This window comes from Corvus kubaryi, unplaced genomic scaffold (assembly GCF_017639235.1).
Source record: "Corvus kubaryi isolate FWS band 111438036 unplaced genomic scaffold, C.kubaryi_AGA036_p1.0 37367, whole genome shotgun sequence".
NCBI lineage: Eukaryota > Metazoa > Chordata > Aves > Passeriformes > Corvidae > Corvus > Corvus kubaryi.
The window spans coordinates 6393675-6417180 of record NW_024581119.1 but is presented as its reverse complement, the minus strand read 5'-3'; the positions used below and the strand labels follow the sequence as shown (position 1 = coordinate 6417180).

The 23506-nt window shown below is 52.5% G+C and overlaps 1 protein-coding gene across 8 annotated transcripts; it reads right to left on the bottom strand.

Annotated features, from left to right (window-relative positions):
• Positions 1–630: 630 nt before the first annotated feature.
• On the bottom strand, positions 631–22684 carry ST14 (ST14 transmembrane serine protease matriptase). 8 transcript variants are annotated; one of them, XM_042034155.1, is made up of 20 exons: positions 22334–22684; positions 21983–22176; positions 11463–11622; positions 11115–11242; positions 10486–10556; positions 9916–10076; positions 9441–9476; positions 8925–9162; positions 8648–8787; positions 8126–8223; positions 7530–7639; positions 6543–6673; positions 6181–6285; positions 5068–5175; positions 4572–4685; positions 4261–4389; positions 3705–3891; positions 2771–3045; positions 2325–2461; positions 631–1890 (listed from the first exon to the last, which is right to left on the bottom strand). In XM_042034155.1, the coding sequence occupies exons 2-20, from the start codon at positions 21986–21988 to the stop codon at positions 1729–1731; spliced, it is 2496 nt and encodes an 831-aa protein (XP_041890089.1). In that variant the 5' UTR covers positions 21989–22176; positions 22334–22684; the 3' UTR covers positions 631–1728. The 8 variants fall into 8 exon arrangements, with proteins under 8 accessions (XP_041890089.1, XP_041890090.1, XP_041890088.1 ...); XM_042034156.1 differs by having other exon boundaries at positions 21983–22147; XM_042034154.1 differs by having other exon boundaries at positions 21983–22684.
• Positions 22685–23506: the final 822 nt, after the last annotated feature.

The window sequence follows — 23506 nt, the reverse complement described above, 5'->3', positions numbered from 1 at the left end:
ATGGCAGGAGTTGGGTTGGTTGATGTTTTGTGTGTTAATTATCTTGTTACATTACGTTGTGGACAGTGTACTGGGTGTAATACCTGCATGTAACCATCGGGTGGTGCCCTCAATAGCATGGGGAAAGGGGAACTTTCCAGATTGTTCCCACAGATAAGAGTGATGTCACCAAGAACGTGGATTGGACGTAGCACAAACCAAGCGGTGGAGATTCTCGGAGAATGACTGGTGAAAAAGGCATCGTTGAAATGGACCAATGACAGCAGGAGAAACGAGTCAATAGTGTGAAGGATCCAAACCAGACCAATAGACTTAAAGGACCAGGTATAAAGACTGATTTGGGGCTCAGCACCTGGTCCTCTGCCCATTTGCACGGGTGAGGGAGAGCACCCAGCGTTGCACGTGTGCCGCTTAGACTCTGCCTTGCTGTTGGGGTTCCCGAGCTTACCTCAATACCTGTTCTTAGTTGCTGTTTAATAAATTGGGTGTTCTTTGCAGTAAGGACTGAGTGGTGCTGCTTGTCTTGCCTACATCACCCTTCCTGTCACTTACCACTGGGGGTCTGTGCTGCAGGCTTCTGTCTCAGGGACACTTGCACAGAAGCTCAGGAACAACCACACAGCCACAGTATTAGAAAATATCCCAGTTTATTGCAGCATCTCAGTTCTGAGAGTTTTACAAAACAATGTATTTACAGGTGAGGAAGGGACTAACTCAGCTGGAGTGTGCTTGCTGGGGCAGGGACAGGCTACAGAGGAGAAAGGAAGAAAATCAGCACATTCACAAGTCACATTTTTCTTTACAAAAGTAAGATAGGTGTAAGGCTGGTGTGCACAGCTGACTGATGTTGTCCTTGTGGGGAGCACTCCAGGAAGGATTCAGTGCAGCCCTTGTGCTCTTCACAGCGACTCCAGGCACCTGGGGCTCAGCAGAAGCTGCATCAGCTCAGCTAAGTGTGATGTTAAGGCACAGTGTGGTGACACCAATGGCTCTGGATCTCCATGTGTGCCAGCAGCTCTGCCTGTGGCTTCCCTCACGGTGAGTGATGGTGTTTGAACCCTGCCCATGGCTTTCTTTGGGGTGAGCGATGGCAGTTGAGCTCTGCCCGTGGCTTCCCTCGGGGGCAGTAATGGTGTTTCAGTCCAACATCGCTCTTTCAGGCCCCCAGCCCTGGACTTGGCCATGCCAGAAGCAGAGCTGGACAGAGGACAGAGGGAGGAGACCATGGTGTGGGACAAGGGAGGGATCCCAAAGGGAATCCCCTCAAAACTATGGTAAGACCTCCCTTCAACCCCTCTGTGGCTGAACACCAGAGAAAGGGGTATGGACGGCCGTCTGAAAACAACTGCACAACTTAGAATATATGCTGAAACCTTGTTTTTGAACCTGTCCAAATGAAGTTTGCCTCTAAACACAAAGTGTTTGTCTTTTTTTTTTTAATTTGATTTTTTTTTAAAGTTTATTACTAGATGTAATTTTGAATGATGGCTCATTCAAGTCGTTCATGGGAGCTGCACTAGCTTACCCACCACGGGAAACTTCTCCAAACATGGGTTTCTAAGACTAAGGGCTAAACCAAACCATCAGCTCTGGCTGCACATGGAGTCCCAGGTGCTCGCAGCGAGGTAGAGGGAGGGTTGAAGTTCACAGTAGAGGCTGTGCATGGCTGGCACTGCCAAGTGTCTCCAGCCAGCGCTGTCCAAGATGTGTCCAGGCAGGGATCCATCCCTAGAGGCCTGTGTGCTCTTTGATCCAGTCTCGCAGGCTCGTGAGCCGGCTGTACACCCCAGGTTTGTTCCTCTGGGCGCAGCCATCGCCCCAGCTCACCACGCCAGCCAGGAACATCCGACTGCTGGGCTCCACACTGACCAGGGGCCCTCCAGAGTCTCCCTGCACAGAACCACACAGGAGCATAAGCACCAACCCCATACAACATGGCCATTCCCTGAAACAGGTATTGGAGTATGGCAGTAAGAGCCACAGTGCCAGAACAAAGAGTTATAAAATACCAGTCAAGCAGCCTGGCTTGCTAACTAAGGCTCTGAATAACAGCCAGAAGCTGGAGTGGGGTTGTATGTCCTACCTGGTGAGATGGAGTCTAAGTCCTGTGGTTTTGGGCTGTAGTTTTTGAGTCTAAGTCATGCATCAACACAACTTGCTGCTGGTGCCCATTGTAATCTGTCCATTGTCTGAATCCAGGAGGATTCCCATAGATTTGTTTTATGTTAAAAATGTAAATGTAAGTGGAAGTGCCAGAATGAGCAAAGGCCTGTCTCCCTGCCTAATAACCAATAACGAGCACTAAACCCAGACGGCTGCCTTACCTGGCAGGCGTCCACGCCGCCGGTCAGGATCCCCACGCACATCATGCGTGGTGTCAGCTGGTCTGTCAGGAGCTGGTTACACACAGTCTGGTTGATGAGCCGGATCTCTGCCTTCTGCAGGATGGAGGCTCCCGAGCCTGCCAAGATGGAGGAGCAGCTTAAGTAAAAATACACATTTTTAAGCACCCCCGTGTTTTTCCCCTCAAGAAACACAGAAATCATAGACATGTAGAATTCCAGAGTGGTTTGGATTTGAAGAGAAGAAGAAGAAGGCCCGTCTTGTTCCACCCCCCGCCATGGGTAGGGACACTTTCCACTAGACCAGGCTGCTCCAAGCCCTGTCCAGCATGGCCTGGAATGCTTCCAGGGATGTGGCAGCTACAGCCTCTCTGGGCAACCTGTGTAAAATACATCAATGCAGCCCCAAATCACATGCCAGCACTCACCTCCTTCCGCAGTCGCTCCCCATCCAGTCACCCACAGGTCCTTGCCCACGGGGAAGTTGTGGGTGGCATCAGGCAGGCAGATGGGCTGGACCACAGCCGTGAAGGTGACGGGGCTCTGCAGCTCCAGCACAGCGATGTCGTAGTCATAGGTGTAGTCATTGAAGAAGGGGTGGGAGATGATGCGCTTGATTTTGCGGGCTTGCACATTGGGGCTGCTGCGGTCACCTTGGTCGGTCAGACCCAGGTAGGCTGTCCACAGGCTGGGGTCTGAGTAACTGCATGGGGGGCATGAAACACAGGGTGAGACCCCATTTCAGAGACAGCACCGCTCACTACCTTAAACAGTTTCCTTGAGGAATGCCTCTCAAGAGTTGCTGTTGGAATATTGTGTGTGGTTTTGGTTGCCACAACATAAAAATAACATTAAACTATTAGAGAGCTTCCAAAGGAAGGCAGTGAAGATACTGAAGGGCCTTGAGAGGAAGATGTGTAAGGAGCAGCTGAGGGCACTTGGTCTGTTCCGCCTGGAGAAGAGGAGACTGAGGGGAGTCCTCACTGCAGTTACAACTTCCTTGTGAGGGAAAGAGGAGGGGCAGACTCTGATACCTGTTCTGTGGTGCCCAGTGACAGGACCAGAGGGAATAGCCTGAAGTTGTGTCAGGGGAGGTTTTAGATGGATATCAGGAAAAAGCTCTTTTCCCCATAGGGTGGTCAGGTACTGGAACAGACTCCCCAGGGCAGTGGTCACAGCACCAAGCCTGACTGAGCTCAAGAAGCATTGGGACAACACTCTCAGGGCACACAATGTGACTCTTGGGGATGGTGCTGTGCAGAGCCAGGAGCTGGATTCGATGATCCTTGAGGGTTGCTTCCAACTCAGCTTATTCTGTGATTCTGTGAAATGCCTGGAAGCACAGGGATGTAAGGCCGGTACCTGATGCCTTGCAGTGGCAGGAAGCAGTGTGCCGCTGACACCAGCCAGCTCGCCGACACCAGTGAGGCCCCACAGATGTGGCCCTGGCCCTTGACGTGCAGGCTGACCTGCCACGGCCACTCTCCCACGTCCGAGTTCTGCCCACCGACAATCCGTGACTTCCTGACATAAGAGCGGAGCCCACAGTCTAGGGCAGAGAAGGAGAAGGGGTGATTGGTTTCTCCTGTTCCCATCCCATGCCTCCCCTCTGTTCCTCTGGGACATCTGACAGCACAAGTGCCCTGTTACATGTGTCAGGAAGGGCTGATGCTCTCTGCACAGGTGCTAAATTAGCTACAACATTTACTGGCCAACTCTGTAAAGGGGAGATAAACCCCTGTATTACCCATCTAAGCCCTCCTGAACAACACAGACGCTCCACAGGCTGCTAAAGAACATGGCTTGGCTATTTTCAGATCAAGCTCCTGCACAGAAACACCCAGGGGCTCTCTGCCACACTAGGGTGTTTCTCTGAGAGGCCCAGCCCAGATACCCCCCTGATTTCTCAGGCACTCACTGCAGTTGTCCTCGTCAGAGTGGTCCTCACAGTCCTGCTCCCCGTCGCACTCGGGGTTCTGTTTGCTGATGCAGTGTCCACTGCGGCACTTGTACGTGTAGTTCTTGCAGGGGATTGCGGTCTGGCCTGCTGGAGGAAGGATGGAGGCACAGGGGTTAGCCCCGGTTCTGGGGAGGTCACATCACCTTCACCTCTTCCACCCACCCCAGGGCATTGCCACCCCATGCAAACACACACATGAGGGTGCCCAGCCCCAAGGAAATCCATCAGAGGCTGCGTTTGATGGCAGTCACCCTGCAGCCCACCCTCACCTCTGCTGCAGCTGCCCTCGTCGCTCCCGTCCCCACAGTCGTCCTTGCCGTCACATTTCTGTGTGTTGGGGACACACTTCCCGTTGTCGCACTTGAAGCTGTCTGCTGCACAGCCTGGGGACAGAGAGCAGCTCCTGAGGGCTGGGCACAAATCCTGCAGCACCTCAGCACCTGGCTGGGCCCAGCTCCCCTCCCCAAATAAAGTCTCTCCAGCTCCAGCATCCTGTGTCTCCAACCTCTTCTTCTCCAAACTGCACACCACCACTCAGTTACTCAGCCCTTTCTTTTCCTACACCTCTGCTCATCCTTCTTTCCTCTGAGCTCTCATTCAGGGCTCAAGGAAGCTGCAACCAGGTGAGCCCTTGCCACGCCTGGGTTTTTTTGCCTGCTCATTTCCAGCACAGCACTTGCTTCTCTCCATCCCACGAGCCTCCATCGTCCCCCACGCGCCTGCTCGAGCCCTCAGCCCTTTGTGCCTGCGGGGTGAGTCACTCACTGCACTGCAGCTCATCGCTGTTGTCACCGCAGTCATTCACGTTGTCACAGACCCAGAACTTGGGCTTGCACCAGCCATTCTGGCACCTGAACTGCTGCTCGGTACAGCCTGGAAGAGCAAAGTAAGAACCACAGGATCATTTAGGTTAGAAAAGACCTCTAAGACCATTGAGTCCAACCTGAGACCAATCACCACCTTGTCAACCAGGCCAGAGCACTGTGTGCCATGTCCAGTCATTCCTTGGACACCTCCAGGGATGGTGATTCCGCTGGGCAGGCTGTTCCAGTGCTAGAAATTAGGGGAGAGGCCTGCAAAGGCACCTGTGGAGTCACCAGCAACCCATCCACCATGGCATGGGAACCCCAGCAATCAGCTCAGGACTGTGCATGTGTACATAAATACATGACACACCCAGTACATCCACAGTATTTCCACTTTTCTGGAGAACAAAGCCATTTGGAGCTGTCATGTCTGAGGCAGCGGAGGCTGAAGCTGACATCACAACAGCAGGACAGCCAGAGGCAATACTGAAGCAAAGCAATTGCTGCAAGCAGTAGGAAAGCACCTGAGAAACCAGCATCATGGGCCAGCAGCACACTCTTCCCGAGAAAACTGCCCCTCCCCCAGGAACAAGATCCCAAACCAGGGGATCCCGTCCTCTCTAATAAACTGCAGAGCCTGGACAGTAACATTAACTATAGGACAGCTCTGCTAATCCAAGAGGAAAACTTGTTGCACAAAGAAACAACTCCCGTGTGTCCCACGGGTTTTCCAGATGAGCTCTGCAAAGCCTGCCCAGTTGGGTAACGAAACGTGTCCCTCCACACCACCCAGCTCAGCCAAAGCCACAACCAGCAGGATTACACAGAAAAACACATTCCCAGCTGGGAGGAACTGGAAAGGGAGGGCGATGCCACTGGGAGAGGGCTGGATTAGCAGGAACCCACAGCTCCTATGCTGAGAAGGGATCCCAAATTGATTGAGCACCTGGAGGAAGGCTGCAGCGCTGGTTCCAGACAGCACTCAGTCACATTACCCAGAACAAGCCTAGCCACCCTGGGGCAACATGGCCTTTCCCACACTGTGCCAAAGGGAAACCAAGGCTGGACTTACTGCAGGACCTCTCATCACTGCCGTCCACGCAGTCCAGCCACCCGTCGCAGCGCATGCTCCTGTCGATGCAGCGGCCGGTATTGCAAGTGAACTTGCCAGGGCAGGCTGAGAGAGGGAAAGGGACAAAACCACACATGAGGCCTCCTGGTGTCCCCTTTACATCCCTTCTGCAGAGTTCCCTATGCCTGCTTACAGCAGAACACAGCACGAAGACCAGGAGGTTTGCAGGGAAGCAAGACATGCTGCTATCCCCCTGGAAAAGGCGCTTCCCGGTTTACAGGGCAGTGTAAGCACAGAGGAGGGACAGCTCCAGATCTCAGGGAAATCACTTTCCCCACCCCAGCCCCAGGGTTTCAACTCACGGTCACTGGAGTCATAGGACAGGAACTCCGCAGAGAAGCCCGTGTCTGTGTAGGACTGGTCTGAGTGGAACCGGACCTCGATTTTGTTGGTGGTACTGGCCACCACAAACTGGGAGCGCTCCCCACAGTACCTGCAGGGAGAGAGCAAAGGGGAGTTGAAGGGCTGTAAGTCAGCACCAAGAAAAGCTCCAGAATTCTATCCCTGACCTCCCTCCACACCCCAGGAGCTGAGGGGGCAGGAGAGCAGGAAGCAGGTCTGATCCCAGCACAGGCTGCTGGACCTCAGGGTCCAAATTCTGCTGCTGCTGGCAGAAGGTTTGGGCCAGTTACAAACACCAGTTTGTGACCTTAGGAATGACTGTGATCAAGTTCTTCCACATCCCTGCGTGCCCCATGATGTGTCTGATCTCGGATACACTGGACTCATGCAGGATCCCATCTCATCATGGGCAGGTGGGATCACGTGCATGATCATGAACAGCACTGCAGGAACTCAGGGCTGCAGAGGCAGGTACTGACTTTGAAACCCTCTCTCTGAGGCAGGGTCAGCTCCCCTGCCCAAAACATTGTGAAACAAGATTAATCACCTGCCTGTGAAGTACCAAGTTTTCTGTCTGGCCCAGCTTGTATCAAGCTGGGGAACGCATCGGGAAATGCATCACAGGATACGAGTGCTCTGAGAATGGAGATCTGCTCATTCAAGCAAACCCACCCCAGATGTTCCTGCCTTCCCACACATGAGCTGTGTGCTGTGATGCTCCACAGCATTTGGGAGGAGTCAGCTACAGCACACCACAAACCCAGGGTCTTATCCCCAGAACCAAGCGTGGGGCTCCCCTCTCACCATGGGGCAGTCCTGGGCACCCTCCTGCCTCCTCCCAGCCCTGACAGCACCAGCACACTTGTTCCCACAGCAGATTAAGGAAAGCACAAGGTTCTGTGTAACTAAACAAAGCCCCTCCATGGGTTCAGCCACACAACCCCCACCTCGTGCCGTTGATCTGTACATAGTCCTTGGTGCAGGAGCTGACTGGCATCCCGGGCTCCAGCACAAAGAACATATTGAAACGCACCTTCACATTTTTTATAGAGGGAACCTGTGAAAGGAAGCAGAGTCAGTGGGATGTTGTTTTCTGGAGCAAGGAAAAGGGAATAGTTTCACAGGAAGAGGGTTGTGCTTGGCGGGAGGACAGAACATATCTGAAAAGGGGAGGTCAGTTTTCCAGCAGGAAAAGAAACAGCTTCATAAAAGTCACTGAGTCACCCTAGCCCCAGAATCCCCAGTGGAACAGGCACACAGAGGGGTAGAAGCCAGACCTCTGGTCACCAGCCAATAACGGGCCTGTCCCAAAGCCCACACTCTCATCCTTCTAGTGTGAAGTTACAGGATTTTTCATGGGCTCCTGTGGGGTTCAGGCCTGTCTCAACCTCTTCTTCCTTTGCCCCCAGCTCCGAAAGGCTCCCTCAGTCATGCCAGACTGGGAGCCTCTGGGCCCCAGCTGCTGTGAGCTCCCTTGCACCATGTCCTGCATGACCAGGGTCATTTGACAGACTTATTAAGGGAAAGAGAGGGCCCATCTCACCTCAATGTACCAGACACAGTCCGTGCCTGGGGGATAGTGTGCCGGGTAATAGGGAGTTGTGAAGGTGCCACTGTCCCCCTTCAGGGTGCCACCGCAGGCTAAACAGAAGCAGGAAGGTAGTAACAGGTTAGAGATTTAGATGTGGTTTTTCCTAGCCTCAGCTGGCTGTCATCCAAGGCAGGAAGGGAGGCAGAGGCAACAGTCTCTGACAAGGTTAAGTCATTCTCTGGAGAGAGCAGCTCTGCTCCAAGGCTTGAGAGAACCCAGGAGATCAATTAGGTGCTTCCTGTACACATCAATCTGCATGTCTAATTCAACATAATTCTTATTTTGGCCTCCTCAGGGGACATCATGACAGCAGCCAAGAACACCAGAGGCAAGGCAAGCACCAAGAGGTGACCTGCTTCCAGGTGCTCCAGCCCTGGAAACATCCCTGACAAACTGACCTCAGCCACAGCCACCTCCCTGTTCAGCTGCCCGTGGCAGGGAGAGGTGGGGAAACAGGCCAAGGCCTCTGCTCACCTTTCATCTTCGGGAGCTGGAAGAACTCAGCCTTAAACCCAGGGAATCGCCCCTCCTTGTTGGTAACCAACGTGACTAGCATGACGTTCTGGGAGGACAGGAAGGTCAGGTTGTAGGATGGGGCATAATTCCCACAAAGCCTAGGAAGCAAAGGACAGAATCCATGAGGCACTGCTGCACAGGGAGCCTCAAGCAGCACAGCTCAGCTCTGAGCAGGGACAGGAGCAGGACATCTCTAAGGATCACCCTGGACTTGGTGCCGTACAGGAACACCCACCTAACCAAGGCGTGGGGCTCCACGGGGCTGAGAGAGTCATACACCTTGATGTAGTCACTGTCATCTCTGCATGGCTCCAGCTCCAGGGTCTTGAAGGTGAGGCTGATGCTGGAGTTGGCATTTGCCCTCAATGCCCAGTAGCAGAGGGCATTGTTGGGGTAGGGGCTGTTGGGGAAGCCCGGCGTGGTGAAACTGGTGACCTCCCCTTCCTTGGCGTGGAGGGAGAACATGCAGCTGTCTGCCCGGAGAGTAGGGAACAGTTAACAAGGCAAACAAGGCTTGCCTTGTCTTTCCCTGGGATGCAGAGAGTAATTCTTGCAGGCTATCCCAGGGCAGGTGGCTCTTCCTGGGTAACAGCAAGGCCTGTGTCACAGTCTGTCCAACCCCAAACCAGCTCCAAGGAGCACACTGGGGTCTGCCTTGCATGCAGAGCACCTCTCTCCAGACCCTTCCCCATCCTGCAAGAGAAGCACCACCCTAAAAAGGCCACTGAGATGGAAGAAGAACTGTACTTACGGTCCCGGGCAGAGTGAGCTATGCTGGGGTCCACAGCTGTAGGAGAAAACAGAGCTGGCATCACCCTTTGGGCTATGCAAAATCCCTGGGCACAAAGCCGAGGTTGTCCCTTGGACTGTCATTGATCTGGCCTTGCTTGTGGAGTCTCTCCCTGCAAACTGGCAGGGGAGGCTGCTCCTGCCGGGCCTCTGGGAACTGAGGGATAAAACTCTTCCTCTGCAGAGAGAGACCTCATCCCTGTCCCTCTTCCCTGGGCTCAGGGGAGAACACAAAGCATTCCAGCAGAGGGGAGCAGGTCTGTGGAGCCTCCTTCAGGCTGTACATCCTCTTAAGCTGTGCAGTGACATCCAGGTCCTTACATCACCCTCAGGGCTGGCTTTCCCAAGGGAGGGCTGTGACCAGCACCTTGTCCCTCCAGAGAAATATCCCACCCAGTCCCACACAGAGGCCCAGGGACAGCGGAGCCAAAACTCACGGAAAGCAATGACCGACTCCACCTTCAGCATGGGGTTTCTCAGGCGGGGGTTCCACCTCTGCACCAGGCTCTGCTTGTCAGCCATCGCCCTGTCCAGGCTCTCCTCCCGGTACTTGGGCACAAGGAATTCTGACCAGTAGTAGGCAATGACACTGCCTTCGCTGTGGGAAGGGCAATTGTGGTGTGAGGGCAAGGACAGATGTGGGAGGACTCATACCACTAGAAGAAGGGGCCAGACTACTTGATGAGCCATTTTTAGAGCCTGGCCACGGGGAAGGGAGAGTTTCAATGACAAGTTAAGCAAACAGCAAAGGCCCCTGCCAGCCCAGGGAGTCCCTCTCAATGCTGCCAGGCACCACCCACTGCAGTTCACTGCACCACACATTGTTTCCCAAGACATCTGGCAGAAAACAAAACGCAGTTTCAGGTGACTTTTTACTGCTCACCCTTTCCTGTGTCACTCAGGGTGACTACTGGGGTGCTTCCATCCCAGCATCCCAGGAATGAGGGTAAATGGCTGTGTGATATCCCGGCGTCCCAGATGGGGCTCAGGCAGTACCTAACACTCACCTGAAGGCAGTGATCACTGTCTCTTTGTGGTAAGGACCAATATCAGCATGATTCCTGTAGATCTCCTCCACCTGAAAGGGTTAAAAAGGAGTGTTCATCACATCTAGAAGTGAGGAAAAGGGAAAAGCTAAAGACAGACAGAGCTTCAAGCCTACTAAGGAAAACCAGGGCACATACCTGGCATCCCTGGGTGCAGGAATCTGCAGAGCCAAAGAAAGGAAGGAGAGTTGAGAGCCCCAGAAGAGCCCAGAGCTGCCCATCACAGCCTGCTCTGACTCAGCTTGCCCCACTCTTCCCTGGGGGAAGTGAATCCCCAAGTCTGAGGGAAGAGGCAAGACCAGCCACAGCTTCAGCCTCCTTCAGACACCCTTCTGCCTCAGTTCCTGGCCCTGACTCATCCAGCGATCCTGGGATGTGCCCTGGCAGCTCCTATGGCACAGGGAGATGCCGTGGCACTGGGCTGGAGCTGGGATGTCAAGATCCAGCTCCAAGGAAGGTCCCTGCTCCCAGCCAGTGTGTCACAGCAAGCAGGGAAAGCTCCAAGGAATCTTACATGACATATCCCCATGGCCATCAGGCAAGAGGAAAATTCCTTGCTTGTAGAAGGAGGGAGGCAAGAAACCTCTTACCGTGCTCTTCACCTTCTTGGCCAGCATACTGAACTCTGGAGAGCTGGAGTTCTCATAGGCATCCAGGAATTCCCAGTTCAGAACCCGCAAGTGGCCATTGAAAACCTTCTGGACAGGTGTGTTCCTGTCTGGAAGGCAACAGTTCAGGGTCAGGAAGGGCAGCCAGGGCTGGGATCGTGTCACAGCAGATCCCCAGTGACAGCAGTCAGGGCAGGGGGGTGGAAATGGTGTCTACAGAGCTTGAGAGGGCACATGTGAGCAATGCCAGTTAACAAGCTTTTCCATGTGGATGGATACATTCCCAGGGTGTCCCCCTACACGTCACCACCCACCAGACATCACACTCACATTTGAAATGCCAAAACAGGAGGCCAGTGGTGAGGGAGACAAGCAGAAAAACAATGATCAGGACGGTGACGACCACCTGCCGCTTTGGGCCGCGCTTCTCCATCTTCTTGGAGTTCATGGCAGGGAGGAACTCCACCCCTTCGTCCAGGTTGTTCATGTCCTGGGAGAGGAGGGAAGGCAGGACAGTGGGAAGGCTGTTCCCAAAGCCTGGCTTGTGGAGGTCCAGCCACAGAGCAGCCTGAAGCAGGTTTGGGGACAAAGAATGCGGCAGCACTGAGGGCAAACCTCAGCGTTGGCAGCTCCACAGCCACGGCAGGACAAACCCTGAAGGCTTCTTCTTTGCTTTTCTGCACACACCTAATTCCTTTTTGGGCCTAATAGAAGGTCATGAGCTCAAGCAAACTCAGGGGCAAGTCCACACACCCTCCCGTGACCATGGCAGGTCACAAGCCCACAAGCTCCATGATCTGCCTCAGCAGATGAAATTGCACAGAAAAATTCAGCCCCGCAAAGCGCTCGCTGTGTGCAGGTGTGTCACCCACAGGTCACAGGGCACAGCATGCTATAAATAGCATTTCTCTAAAAGAAGAGATCAAGCTGCTTCCTCCCTTTACATTTTCACAGCTCTCTGTCATGCCTCCTGGGCCACGAGCACTCCTTTGTTTCTGCTTGGAATTGCCCATCCAGCACAAACACCCATTAAAAGAAATAAACCAAAAAACTAAGATGAACACACAAGACATCCCCACAGCCCACGAGCAGCCATGCTCTTGGGACAAGATGTGGAAGAACAGATCCAAAAGGAACGAGGAATAACACAGCTCTCACTGTCATCACCACCCCATAATGGGCTGGGTGAGGAAGTGGAAGATCTGTTGAAGCATCGAGCTCTGTGTCAGCCGTAAAACCATTGGTGCGCCAGGGTTTCACTTTCTCCCACCTTCTGTTCCGTTCCTCGTTCCTCCATCCTTGCCCTGCTCATGTATCTGCACCTTTGGCCCGGGGGGATTGGAACAGCTGCAGACCCAGATGTTTTCAGAGGATCCCACACAGCATTCTTGGTACTGGCTGGACAATGTGGGGGCCCAGATCTGCATCTACCCTGGCACTTCCTCTTCTGCCAGCCCTGGCAGTGGTGTGGGCAGAGCTCACCACATCTTCTGCTTCTGATCTGTGCCTCCCTTGGGCAGGAAGGGCTCTGTGCCTGCTGCAAAGGCCCAGAACAGGAGGATCCCTCACCTTTCTGCTCACCACCTTCCCATTTTCTCCTTAGCAGGCATTCAGAGCTCCCTGGGCTCTGGATGACAGCAAGGACACCACGGCTCAAAGTACTGACTTGCACAAGTCCGCAGCATTTCCACGTGCCCCACGCTCCAGAAGGGTAACGCTGTCCCCACAAACACAGGGTCAGACTCTGCCTGTCCTCTCTCAGCCCAGGGCTCACACAAACCTACTCCAACAGCTCAGGTTAATTTGATGCAAATGCCACAAGCTCCTACAAGTCAGGAAAAATATGGACAAGGGGGATATGGCTTGACAGGACACTGGGGAATGGCTTTGAAATGAAAGACAGCAGGGTTAGATGGGATACTGGAAAGAAATTCTTCCCTGCGAGGGTGGGGAGGCCCGGGCACAGGTTGTCCAAAGAAGCTGTGGCTGCCCCATCCTTGGCAGTGCCCAAGGCCAGGCTGGATGGGGCTTGGAGCACCCTGGGATAGTGGAAGGTGTCCCTGCCATGGCAGGGGTAGGACTGGATGGGCTTTAAGGTCCCTTCCAACCCAAACCACTCTGGGATTCTATGAAAAACAACTAGCAGAGGGGATCCTGCTAACAGAAGCACCTCTGAGCCTGCTGTGCAGACATAAGGAACGAGCCATTCTCACTGCATTTCCTCATTGCACTTCCAGTAGGTGCTTCATCTTATCTCTCCTCAGCCCTGCCTGGCAGGAAAGCCCAGCTCCCACTTGAACCATTCCCCCACTTCTTTTGCCCTTTTCTTCACCCAATGCCTGTGCTCTCCTCCCACCCTCCACACCCCACCGCAGCCTCTCCTCCTTTCGGTATTTGCCCGGAGCACTTCACAACAGAAAGGGAAGTGGCAGGCACCTTACTCCGAGTTTTTGTCAAGGACTCTGTAAGTTTAATGCTCTGCAAACACCAGAAGACTACCAAGACTAGAGCAACACACCAGTTTTCACACCAGCTGCTCTCAGAATCCTCCTAGTTTATCATTTGGCAGTTCAGGGAAGGGGACTTCGTTCATTTTTGAGTTTTACTGGCTAAGGCTAGGCAGAAAGAACTGTTTCCATGCACAAAATCCAGCCACCTCCAAAATAAACCTAGCAGGGCTGCAGAGGACAATCCCATGGGGAATGCTCTGAATCCTGTTTGGCTTCTGATCATAGAGGAAAAGCTTGAAAATATAACCCAAGGAAACTTTGAAACAGATGACACAGAAAATAAAGCTTCAATACATAGAGACATCCTAAATCAAGAAACTCTGCAATCAAAGTCAAGACTACCTGGAGTTTGACTCACTGCCTTCCAAACATCCATCTGGCTCCCACCAGTTTTCCAATCATGTAATAAACCCTCCCAAACCTGGTAAAGAGAAGAAACCGGCCACAAAACTTGCAAACACATCCTCTCCCCCTCCACAGTGCTGCTCACAATGCTGAGCCTTCTCAGGACTTCCAAGACACTGCTGCTGTTGGCAGAAAGCAAAGTATTTAATTCTCTATTAACATCTGCAGGAGCCTGTGGCAAGAAGACAGTCTTAGGGGCTTAAATGATCTATCAGTTTCTCCAGACTTCCTGGAGCCAGCGAGGAAGAACTGCAAAGAAAACCAATTTTCCATAAGAAAACCTTCAGCTGAGGGGACCTTCAGCCCTCTGCAGAATTCCTATGCTTCAGTTTCCACCAAACTGCCAGAAAAAAAATAAGGCTCAGCAGCAAGCAGGAGCTCCTGCTGTACAACACTGCACAACAATGTGGCTGATGCACTGTGACATCCCCTTTGAGCTACAGATTGTGTCTTTGCAGAGAGATAACTCTTCCAGGGAGAAGATCATCACTGTGATTAAATCAGAAGGCAAACAGAGCTCCCTTCTGCCTCCAGCACACACAGGCACACACACTGCTCCTGGGAGCAAGGAAATTAGGCAGGAAAACTCACCATCTCATCTTTCTTTAGGCAATTTCTCTGCTTTTCTTGGAAAAAAAAGGATGAAAAATGTTAAACCTGTAAGAGTTTACACCATGCCTTTGTCAGTTTGTTCCTGCTCCAAAGCTGAGCCAGCAGCAGCACAGGAGAAATGACAGGAGTGTGGGGACTTGTGGGAAGGTTACTTTTGTTTTTCCTCCTGTACAAGGTGCACAAGCAGCCACTGACACTGTTAGTTGCCAGAAGTTACCCTGTGACTACGGGCAGATAGCAGACAGTATCCAAAGAGGTTTCCCTCCCTCCCCGCCCTCTGTGTTGTATTCCAGATCTCGTCCTCTCCCATTCCCATACCTTATGGATGCCATTATGTTCCTCAGCCAACACGGACACTTGTGTGAAGAGCCCTCATCCATCACAGCCTGAGTAAGCAACAGCCATTCCTGCAAACTCTCTTCCCAATACCCAGTGAAGGATCTGAAGCATCCCCCAAGCACTGCTGGAATGATGAATCAGGCCGTGAGGAAGGTCTCAGATGAGGCCCTGTGTCCTAAACTCTAAGAGGCTGAAACCTCCCTGCCCACACTCAGCACAAAAAACACCCGTCTGACCTTAGGAACAGACTTGCCTGTGCCCCACGAGTGCAGCTCAGCCTCTGCCCCTCTCACTTCCTGTGCTCCATATCCCCTTCACTCCCAACACTCGGGAGGAAAAACACCCTGTCACCATCCTCTGAGCTAGACAAAAACCAGATGAAATCACATGCAAGACAGGCTCAAAGATCACAGTTAAAGCAAGAAAAAGACAACTGCAATGTTGATCTCCTTTAGTTGATGGCTGCAGCACATTTCCCTTGTGTGCTCTGAACGGCGGCAGCTGTAAACCAGAGCGGAGCTGAACACGTCCTACTCTCACCTTGTCCATGGCTCCTCCAGAAACCGTCTCTAGCCCAAAGTGACTCAAGGTCTGACTGTCTCTTCTCGAGGAAACTGCACCAATAAACATTATTAACAGAAAACCTCCCTTGATATTCTCTCTGACTTAGTCACTGGAGCAGTTACTTCCTCCTGCTCCTCCTCACTCAGTCCTTGCCGGTACGGCCAGGCTCCCCAAGCAGGGGCCGATGGATCTGGTCACAGCATCAGCTGTGGCAGCAAAACCAATCCAGGGAAAGGTTCAGACAGGCACTGCCCCAGTTCTCCCATGCCTCTGTTTCCCCTGGAGTATGGACTCCGCAAGGAAACTTGGAAAAGAAGTGCACACAGATGGATTTATGGAGCGCTTGGAGGGCTCCTGCTCCTCCATGCAGAGTCTGAGCTCAGTCCTGGGAAAAGCAGACCTCCCATTCCTCCTCTGTAAGCCACACGATGTATTTTTAGACAGCAACTGTGCTCTGTCCAACTGGACAAACCAGATGCAGAAGTGACTAACTCTGTCAGCAGGAAATGCAGCTGGCACATGGGGGTGGTGGGAACCAGCTCTGCACTGGAGATCTTACAGGAAAGCAGAGAGATCCTCCTGCAGTGGGGGATCGTGGAAAGGCTGGGATATGCCATGGAGTATGGCTCTGCAGCGTGATGTGTGCAAAGCAGGAGTCCCTCTGGGATCAGCATCCCCCATAGGGGCTGGTTTCTGCCTTCTTTGGCGGTCCCACCAAGATGGTGATGTGTCCCAGGCACCAAACCCCTCACTGCTCCCCTCTCCTCCAAAAAGCTGCTCCATCTCTCCCTCGGTGTCTGCATCTGTTCACAGGACCTTGACCCACGGAAGAACTGGGCTCCTGGCCATTAGTTTCACCTGTCCCTTATGACCACCAGGTAATTTGTTTGTCCAGCACCAGACATGAGATTCACCAACTTCCCTGGACTTTCCCAACTCCAGACTCTGCTGGTCTGCCACAGGACTGCTCAGGGCCAAAGCTGCCCAGATCATACAAGTAAGAGCAGGTGTGCAACCAAATCAAATCTCACAGCAAAAAAATGCCACTGTCTGATACCAATGTACATGACCAAGAAAAGGAACCCATAAAACTCCAGGCTGGAGGAGGCCTGGGGAGGTTGGAGATAAAGCAGAGTCATTGGACTACATAGTTAGAGACTTTTGAGAGTAATTACACCTTACAGATCCCAGCCTGTGTATCCAAGAGGCAATTCCCACCTCCCCTTTTCCAGCCACACCTGCCTCGGGTGGTGTTCAATAAAAACTAAAACAAATACCACATGAGAAATGAGAGGAATTAAACCTGTCGACTCATCCAGCAGCTCAGGACATGGCTAGCAAGCTGGCTCAGAGCTCAGGAGACCAACAGGGTGGGCTCGTGTGGCAAAAAGAGCCAGAAAAGTAATGTTTTCAAATCCAGAATTCCTGGATCACATTGAAAGTCAACACCAGCTTTGTGGCGCTGGCATGAGGGGAAACTTGTTTCCCACCAGAAAAAGTAAAACGAATGTGAACAGCATGTGCAACTCACTTCACCCAAGTAGCTCAAGTACAGCCACACGACCCTTAAATCAACTCCTGCACCAACGCTTGCTGCAAACCCCAACAACTCCTCTGGAAAAAGATCTGATAAGAATCATCTCCTCACGTCTCTTCTTACTCTCGATAAGAAATACACGGAAACAGCACGCATGGGAGCGAAGCTTACGTGAGGTGTATTCATGCTGTGTTGCCCCACCACGGGCAGCAAAGCATATAAGAAACTTTGCCAGCACACTATCTTTCGTCTTCAGCTCTGTATTAAAGGGCAATGAAGCTATAAAATGATGACATCAAAACTAAAAAGGGAATATGGGGTAAGAGCTGAAGGACAGAGTCCTCCAGACTGTGTATCTTCCAGGCACAGAGGGCAGGTGCAATAGTGAAAGATACAGGTCACACACACCTATTTCACACACCAAGTATGAGCTTAACACTCTACAGCATTTGATTGTCTTGTGACTACCCTGAGTCATATGAGAAACCAAATTCCTTTAGGTTTATTACAGAAGAAACTGATGTTAATGTGTGCAGAGATAGCACAGGCTTGGCTTGCTGCCCTATCCAGGCTGATTGGTGCAGCTCTGTCCGGCACCACAGAAGCTCAGAAAAAGCCACCATGCTTCTGTGTGTCTGTGGTAGCAGAGAATTTTACACTTAAGTCTTAGCAACTCTTGGGGAGAAGGTGGGAACAAAGGTACCCTACAGCCCTGCTCTGTGTAGCTATGAGCCATGAAATTCCTCCTTACAACACACTGATGTCCTAAGAGCAGCAAAGAAACATGCCACAGATGCAAACAGCTCATTTAAATCACTTGTATGTCTTTCCTAGTACAGACAGCACTGTCTGGAAAACAAAACTGCCTCCAGCAGCTTAACCAAAGCAGCTGAGCTCCAGACCTTGACCTCCACAATCCTTGCGATATTTCACTCATTCCTACAGTTCTGAGGTGGATCTGGACCACGAGTCTCCAATGTTTGAAACCAACAGCAAGGAAAACACCAGCACATCCAACCAGGAAAGTCTCTGTCTGCCAAACCCATCCCTGTTAGCTGCTCCCTCCCCGCCCCAGCCCATGGCCTGGATATTGCAGGGCATTATTTCCCACTCTGTCCCAGCGGCCTTTGGATGGAAATGATAAATTCTACCCTGGGCAAGGAGAGAACCTTTGCTCCGATACCTTCCCCACAGCCAGGCCCTCAAAACACTCCTGCTGCTTCCTCAAGAGTTTTACACAGTGATCTTTCGTTTGCTGAGCAAAGGTCTGGCCTCAGCCCTTCTCTCATTGTGTCTTCCCTATCCCTGTTTGCTTTTGGCACCAACAGCAGCCAAACTGGCCTGAGCAGCAGCTCACCCACCAGCCTCTACCCCAGGGAAACACTCTGCACCTTTCCAAGGAAGAGCAGCAGCTTCTCCTCAGCCCAAGAACTGCTGCAGCTCCTCTGCGGGTACAGGAGGAGACACAAGACATTGCAAAACCACTCATTTCCTCCACTGTCACGTTTATAAGGAGCCAAGTCCAACAACAGTCCACGGGGGACAAACTCCTCGGGCTGTTTCCTGCCAGGAGGGCAGGTACTGTCTTCAGGGAAGCTGTTCTTGATCAGATCAGCCCCTCTTGAACTGACACAGGGGGAAAACTGATCCAGAACCAGGGAAGAGACCCACTCGAGCCCTCAGTCCTGTGTAAAGACAAATCAAAGACAAAGCTACTTTCTGCCAGGAGAACAAGCCAGGCAGGGAAGACCGTGTCACTCACACAAGTGTCACCCCAACCTGGCCAGGAACAAGCAGCTTGAGCTGAACTACTTCAGTGAGAGCATCTCCTTCCCACTCCCACCCCTGGCACACACCAGACAGAGGGGCTGGAGGCAAGGGAAACTTTTCTTGCTGCAGGCCAGCTTTTTGATCAGTGCCAGAACCAGCAGCTCCTTTGTTGTTGCCAGATAATAACCACTAAAGTCAGGCCTCAGAGACAGACACCACACAGCCTGCAGGTGGGGTGGGAAATGCTGCTGTCCTGCTTTAACCCAAAGCCCTGTGTTTGGAACAGCTCTGTGGCACAGAACAGGCTCTGGAGCTGCAACCTAAACTCAGCCATCCCTGCCCAACCCTCAGCCAGGAAGATCTACACAAGAAGCTTGCTCAGGTCTCAGAGCACACTCATAATGCAGCGGTTAATTAATGAAGCCCCACAGCCCTCGGTTAAAATTGGCCCTTTTGACACTTGAACAGGTTTAGTTGGATCTGTTGCTAAACAACCTAGAGCCAGGCTCTGTACACAGCTCACCTGCACAGAGTTTACCTTTACTCACAACCCCAGTGCCCTCAGCTTAAGCTGAAACCAAAACCCCTGGAGCAATGGCAGCACCGACACCGAGGGGATCCAAAGCTGGCACAGACAGGTGGACATTTCCAATTCCCCAAAGCTGTTTTTTTTTTCCCCCGCTCTGCTGAGCTCAGAAATGTCCCCCAAGCAGATTCTCCTGACCTTACCCAAGGGTGAGCTGGAACCCCCCCCCCCTTCCCGCAGGATCCAGAGCCTCCTTGAACCCGCCAGGCTCGAAGGAACCCGAGCAAGCAGAGGACGAGGCAGGCCGGCAGAAGGCTGGCAGGAGTTCCGGGAGCTCCCCGGGCCCGGGCGTGCTCTCACCTGCAGCTGGGCGCTGTACCGCACCGGGGGGCCGCGCTCCATGGCCCGGGCAGTGCCGTGGCTCAGGCCGCCATGGCGCCGCGCCCCGGGCCTGGGCACCGCGCCCGGCTCCTCCTTCCCGTGCTCCGGGCAGGTGCGGGCAGCCGGAAACACCCCGCGGCTGCTGGGCCGCTGCCGTGCCCACCTGCGGCTCCCGCCTCTCCTGCTCCACAGGAACAAGGGGAAACACCGTGCCCGAAAAGCTGCGCCCAAAAGCCCCGCATGAGCTCTGCATCATCCAAGAGACCCTTCAGCCACAAGCTTTGCTTTGGGAAATGAAACCAGAAAAATCTGTCTTTTACCAAGAGAAGCCACCTTGTAGTCGGTAGGAGGGCTGGCTGGCATGCAGAGATGCACAGTTCCTAAGGAAAAGCTTTGTGTATCCACGGTCTCATCCCTCCTCGGGTGACAACATTATCACGCTACGAAACCCCGCTGCAAAGAGGGCACTCTCAGCACGCACATATAGTTTACCCCAGGGACAAGCCTCATGGTCCCAGAAACGTTTGGGACACTCAGAAGCAAAATATTCCCTTTTCCCAGCCTGAAACCTGCCCTCAGCCAGGCTACCGCACTGTAGCAATGAGCTTTCTCTTGGATAACAGAGACCGGATGCAAAGTGAACACCACAGCAGTGCTGCAGAAACTGCAGTGCATCCAAATGTGGCACTCGGGGGATGCTCACAGAGCAACAGCCCCTGGGGCTGTGTGGTTTAATATTAAACAGAGAGGGAAAGGAGGGACTGGGGTTCTGAGAACGGCTCTAATGCAGGTTTGAAAGAATTTGTAACACTGAAAGCTGCATTCAGTCTTAGTTCACCATTTACCCCTTCTTGAAAAGATGATTTAGACACACACACTCCAATATTTAGGTTTCTCACATTCAAGAGCAAGTCAGGATTAAAATAGCTGGATCAAACTCAATTTTTCATGGAAAGAGTCTTCCTTTCTCCATCTTACATGTGGCAGTCCATATGAATATGTGATACACCCATCAAAAGCTGAACTGGCCACCGCACTGCTGATCCAAACCTTTTTACACCAACTGCATCCAGCCCTGAAGCTGAATTTTTTCAACACTTGAATATTTAAAATTTCCCAGAACTCTGGTTCTGGTGCAACCCGAGTTGCTGATCACAGGCAGGAAATCCCTTGCTGAGTCTCCTTTGTTTTCCCTTGCTCTAAATTGTCTTCTGCAGCGCAGAAGTTTTGCAGGCTGTTTGCACGTGTTTTTTGGGGGGGAAAATAGAGACGGGGTGAGGTCTCTGATCCTGCTGTTGTGAAAAACACGACATAACTTCTGTGTTCTTGTAGAAACACATCAGCCACCACCTTCCCTGTCCCCTCAGCAGCTGCCAGAATTCCACCCACCGCGGAACACTGCACAGCAGGAAGCACCCTTGGATTTAAGGTACTTGCCTTGAAAAGGTGCCGTGTTAGTCAGGCTGCTGATGTCAGGAGCTCTCAGCCCTCCTGCTGATGCCCAGCCCTGCCCAGCGCTGTTTTTACAGCCACTCCCTTACCTGCCTGGCTGCAGCCTGTCTTAACACCCCCGTGAAACAGCATATTTTGGGTACAAAGCAGCTGGTCCCAGCCGAACCACTGCTCCTGCATTCTACACATTTTTCCTGTTTGGCGCATCCACTGATCTCCTCCAGGCTGGTGCCAGGTAAACACCCGCGCTCAGGGATATGGATGATGAGGGCAAAAGGCAAAGATCCACAACCCCTGGTTTGACACAGAGCTGTGAATGCTCACTGTTTCCTGCCATTCAAGCCACTGACATTTTACAAACTAATTCATGAGCCCTCTTTGAACAAGGGGACATAATCACCGTGGGGAAAACCAGCAAGCAATAAATGTAAATACGTGCTAAATGTAAATATTATTTAGCTGGGAGGTAGTTGGTTCGAGGCCTCAATACCAGGATTCCCATTTCTCTGTTGCTGGAGCCCAGGGATTTCCTTCGTGTCTGTGCTGCAGCCATTACCGAGTCACTGTGGTGGGAGCAGGTCCCGTCCTGGGCACTGCAGAGCCCCAAAACATCCAATAACAATTCCCAACCTGTCTGCCACGTGCTTTTTTTTGGTGAGAGACTTGCATGCACCCCTCCAGTCTGACTGAAGGATGCTGAGCCCAGCCGAGGCACTGTGAAAACGCAATAAAGCATGAAGTTCAAGGCACTCACCCACATGTAATGGCAGCAGTCAGCCTCACAGCCTCTGCTTGTTCCCACTGGGACCAGTTTATCCAATAAAAGCTGTCACGTCCTTCTCCTCTCGTTGTCTCAGTGTAGCCTCAACAGCATCCTGAGAGCAGAGCCGAAGTTTGGGAGGAAGGACAGCCCTGAAGTCTGAGAACCAAGTCCGACTTGGTCAAAATCTGTGTGAGTTGCAAGAGCTAAATCGCCCTGAGCTCGAACCCCAGACAAGGATCAGCTGCAGGAGCAGCAAACACTGTCTGGGCAGGCAGGATCCTTCCGCATCAGCTCCCAGCCCTGGGAATGCCATGCACGCGAAAGAAAGGAAGAACTGCTTACATAAGGAAAGAAGGCCGGCTGCCTGCGGGGAAAAGTCTTCTGGTGGAGGCAGTTCCCAGGAATTCTAGCAACGGAGCACCATCCATCCACACCAGCAACGGGCCTGATTCAGTCAGGGACAAAGGCTGTTCCTTCCTGCAGTGTGGCTCAAGGATTTTGCTCTCAGCGTGACTCCCAAATTCAAATTTCACCGACAGTGCCCTCCCACCCAGATTCCTGAAGGCAACCCCGAAACCACCCCATCTCAAACGCTCAATCCGGTCCGGCAACTTCCAAGGCATTACAAAAGATTGGGAGAGAGATAAAACTCACAGGGTGTCCTGTTACTTTGCATTCCAAAGAGTAAATAAAAGGCTGATTCAGTGGGAGGAGAGGAAAACGTCATCCAGCAGCGCTGTGCTTTCCAGCTGAACAGGCAGCCCCCAGAGCAAAGGCTGGTACCGCTGGGGATGGGCACAGTCATCTTGGGCTGATCCAGCCTCTCCATCTGCAATGCAAGGGAATAATTACTGACTGTGGAGAATGGGAGCTGTAAAAGTGTAGTGAGTTGCCCTCAATTGGCCACACGCTGCTTTGGGGCAGAACAGAGAGGTGGCACTCCCCTTTCCAAAGCTGTGTCATTTGGATGGGAACTTCTCCTTTGATCTCAAATGCGTCTCTCGGGAGCTCGGGAATGAGAGCCCTGCTCCCAAAACATGATTTTGGCAGAGATCAAAAGTAGCTTTGCCCTCCTGAGATAACTAAAGCTGCCCAGAACCGAGGGCTCTAGTTCCCTGCTCCAACCCAGGGATGACATGGGCATGAGAGCAGGCAAAGGATGTGACAGTGCACAACAAGCACCTCAGCCCTCCAGCACACCCCAGACAGCTCCGAGACTCGCTTCCAAAATCCAGGGCGGTCATTTCCCGTGCCTCTGCTTCTGATGCCAGCCACCTGGCAGTCACGGGGCTCCCAAAGGAATAAATTCGAAACACTAGGATGTAAGCTTGCTGCCAGGACTATAAAGACAGCCAGGTCTCCTCGAGCTCTTCAATGGCTCGTGAAAGCAGAGAACCTCTTTTGTGAGCTCTGAATCAGCAGCTGTAGTGTTTGCCAGCCGAATTGTAAATGCAAGAGTGGACAGGCCTGACCACCTGGTTTCTGGCACCGTGTTTTGAAACCACTGGGCACGCC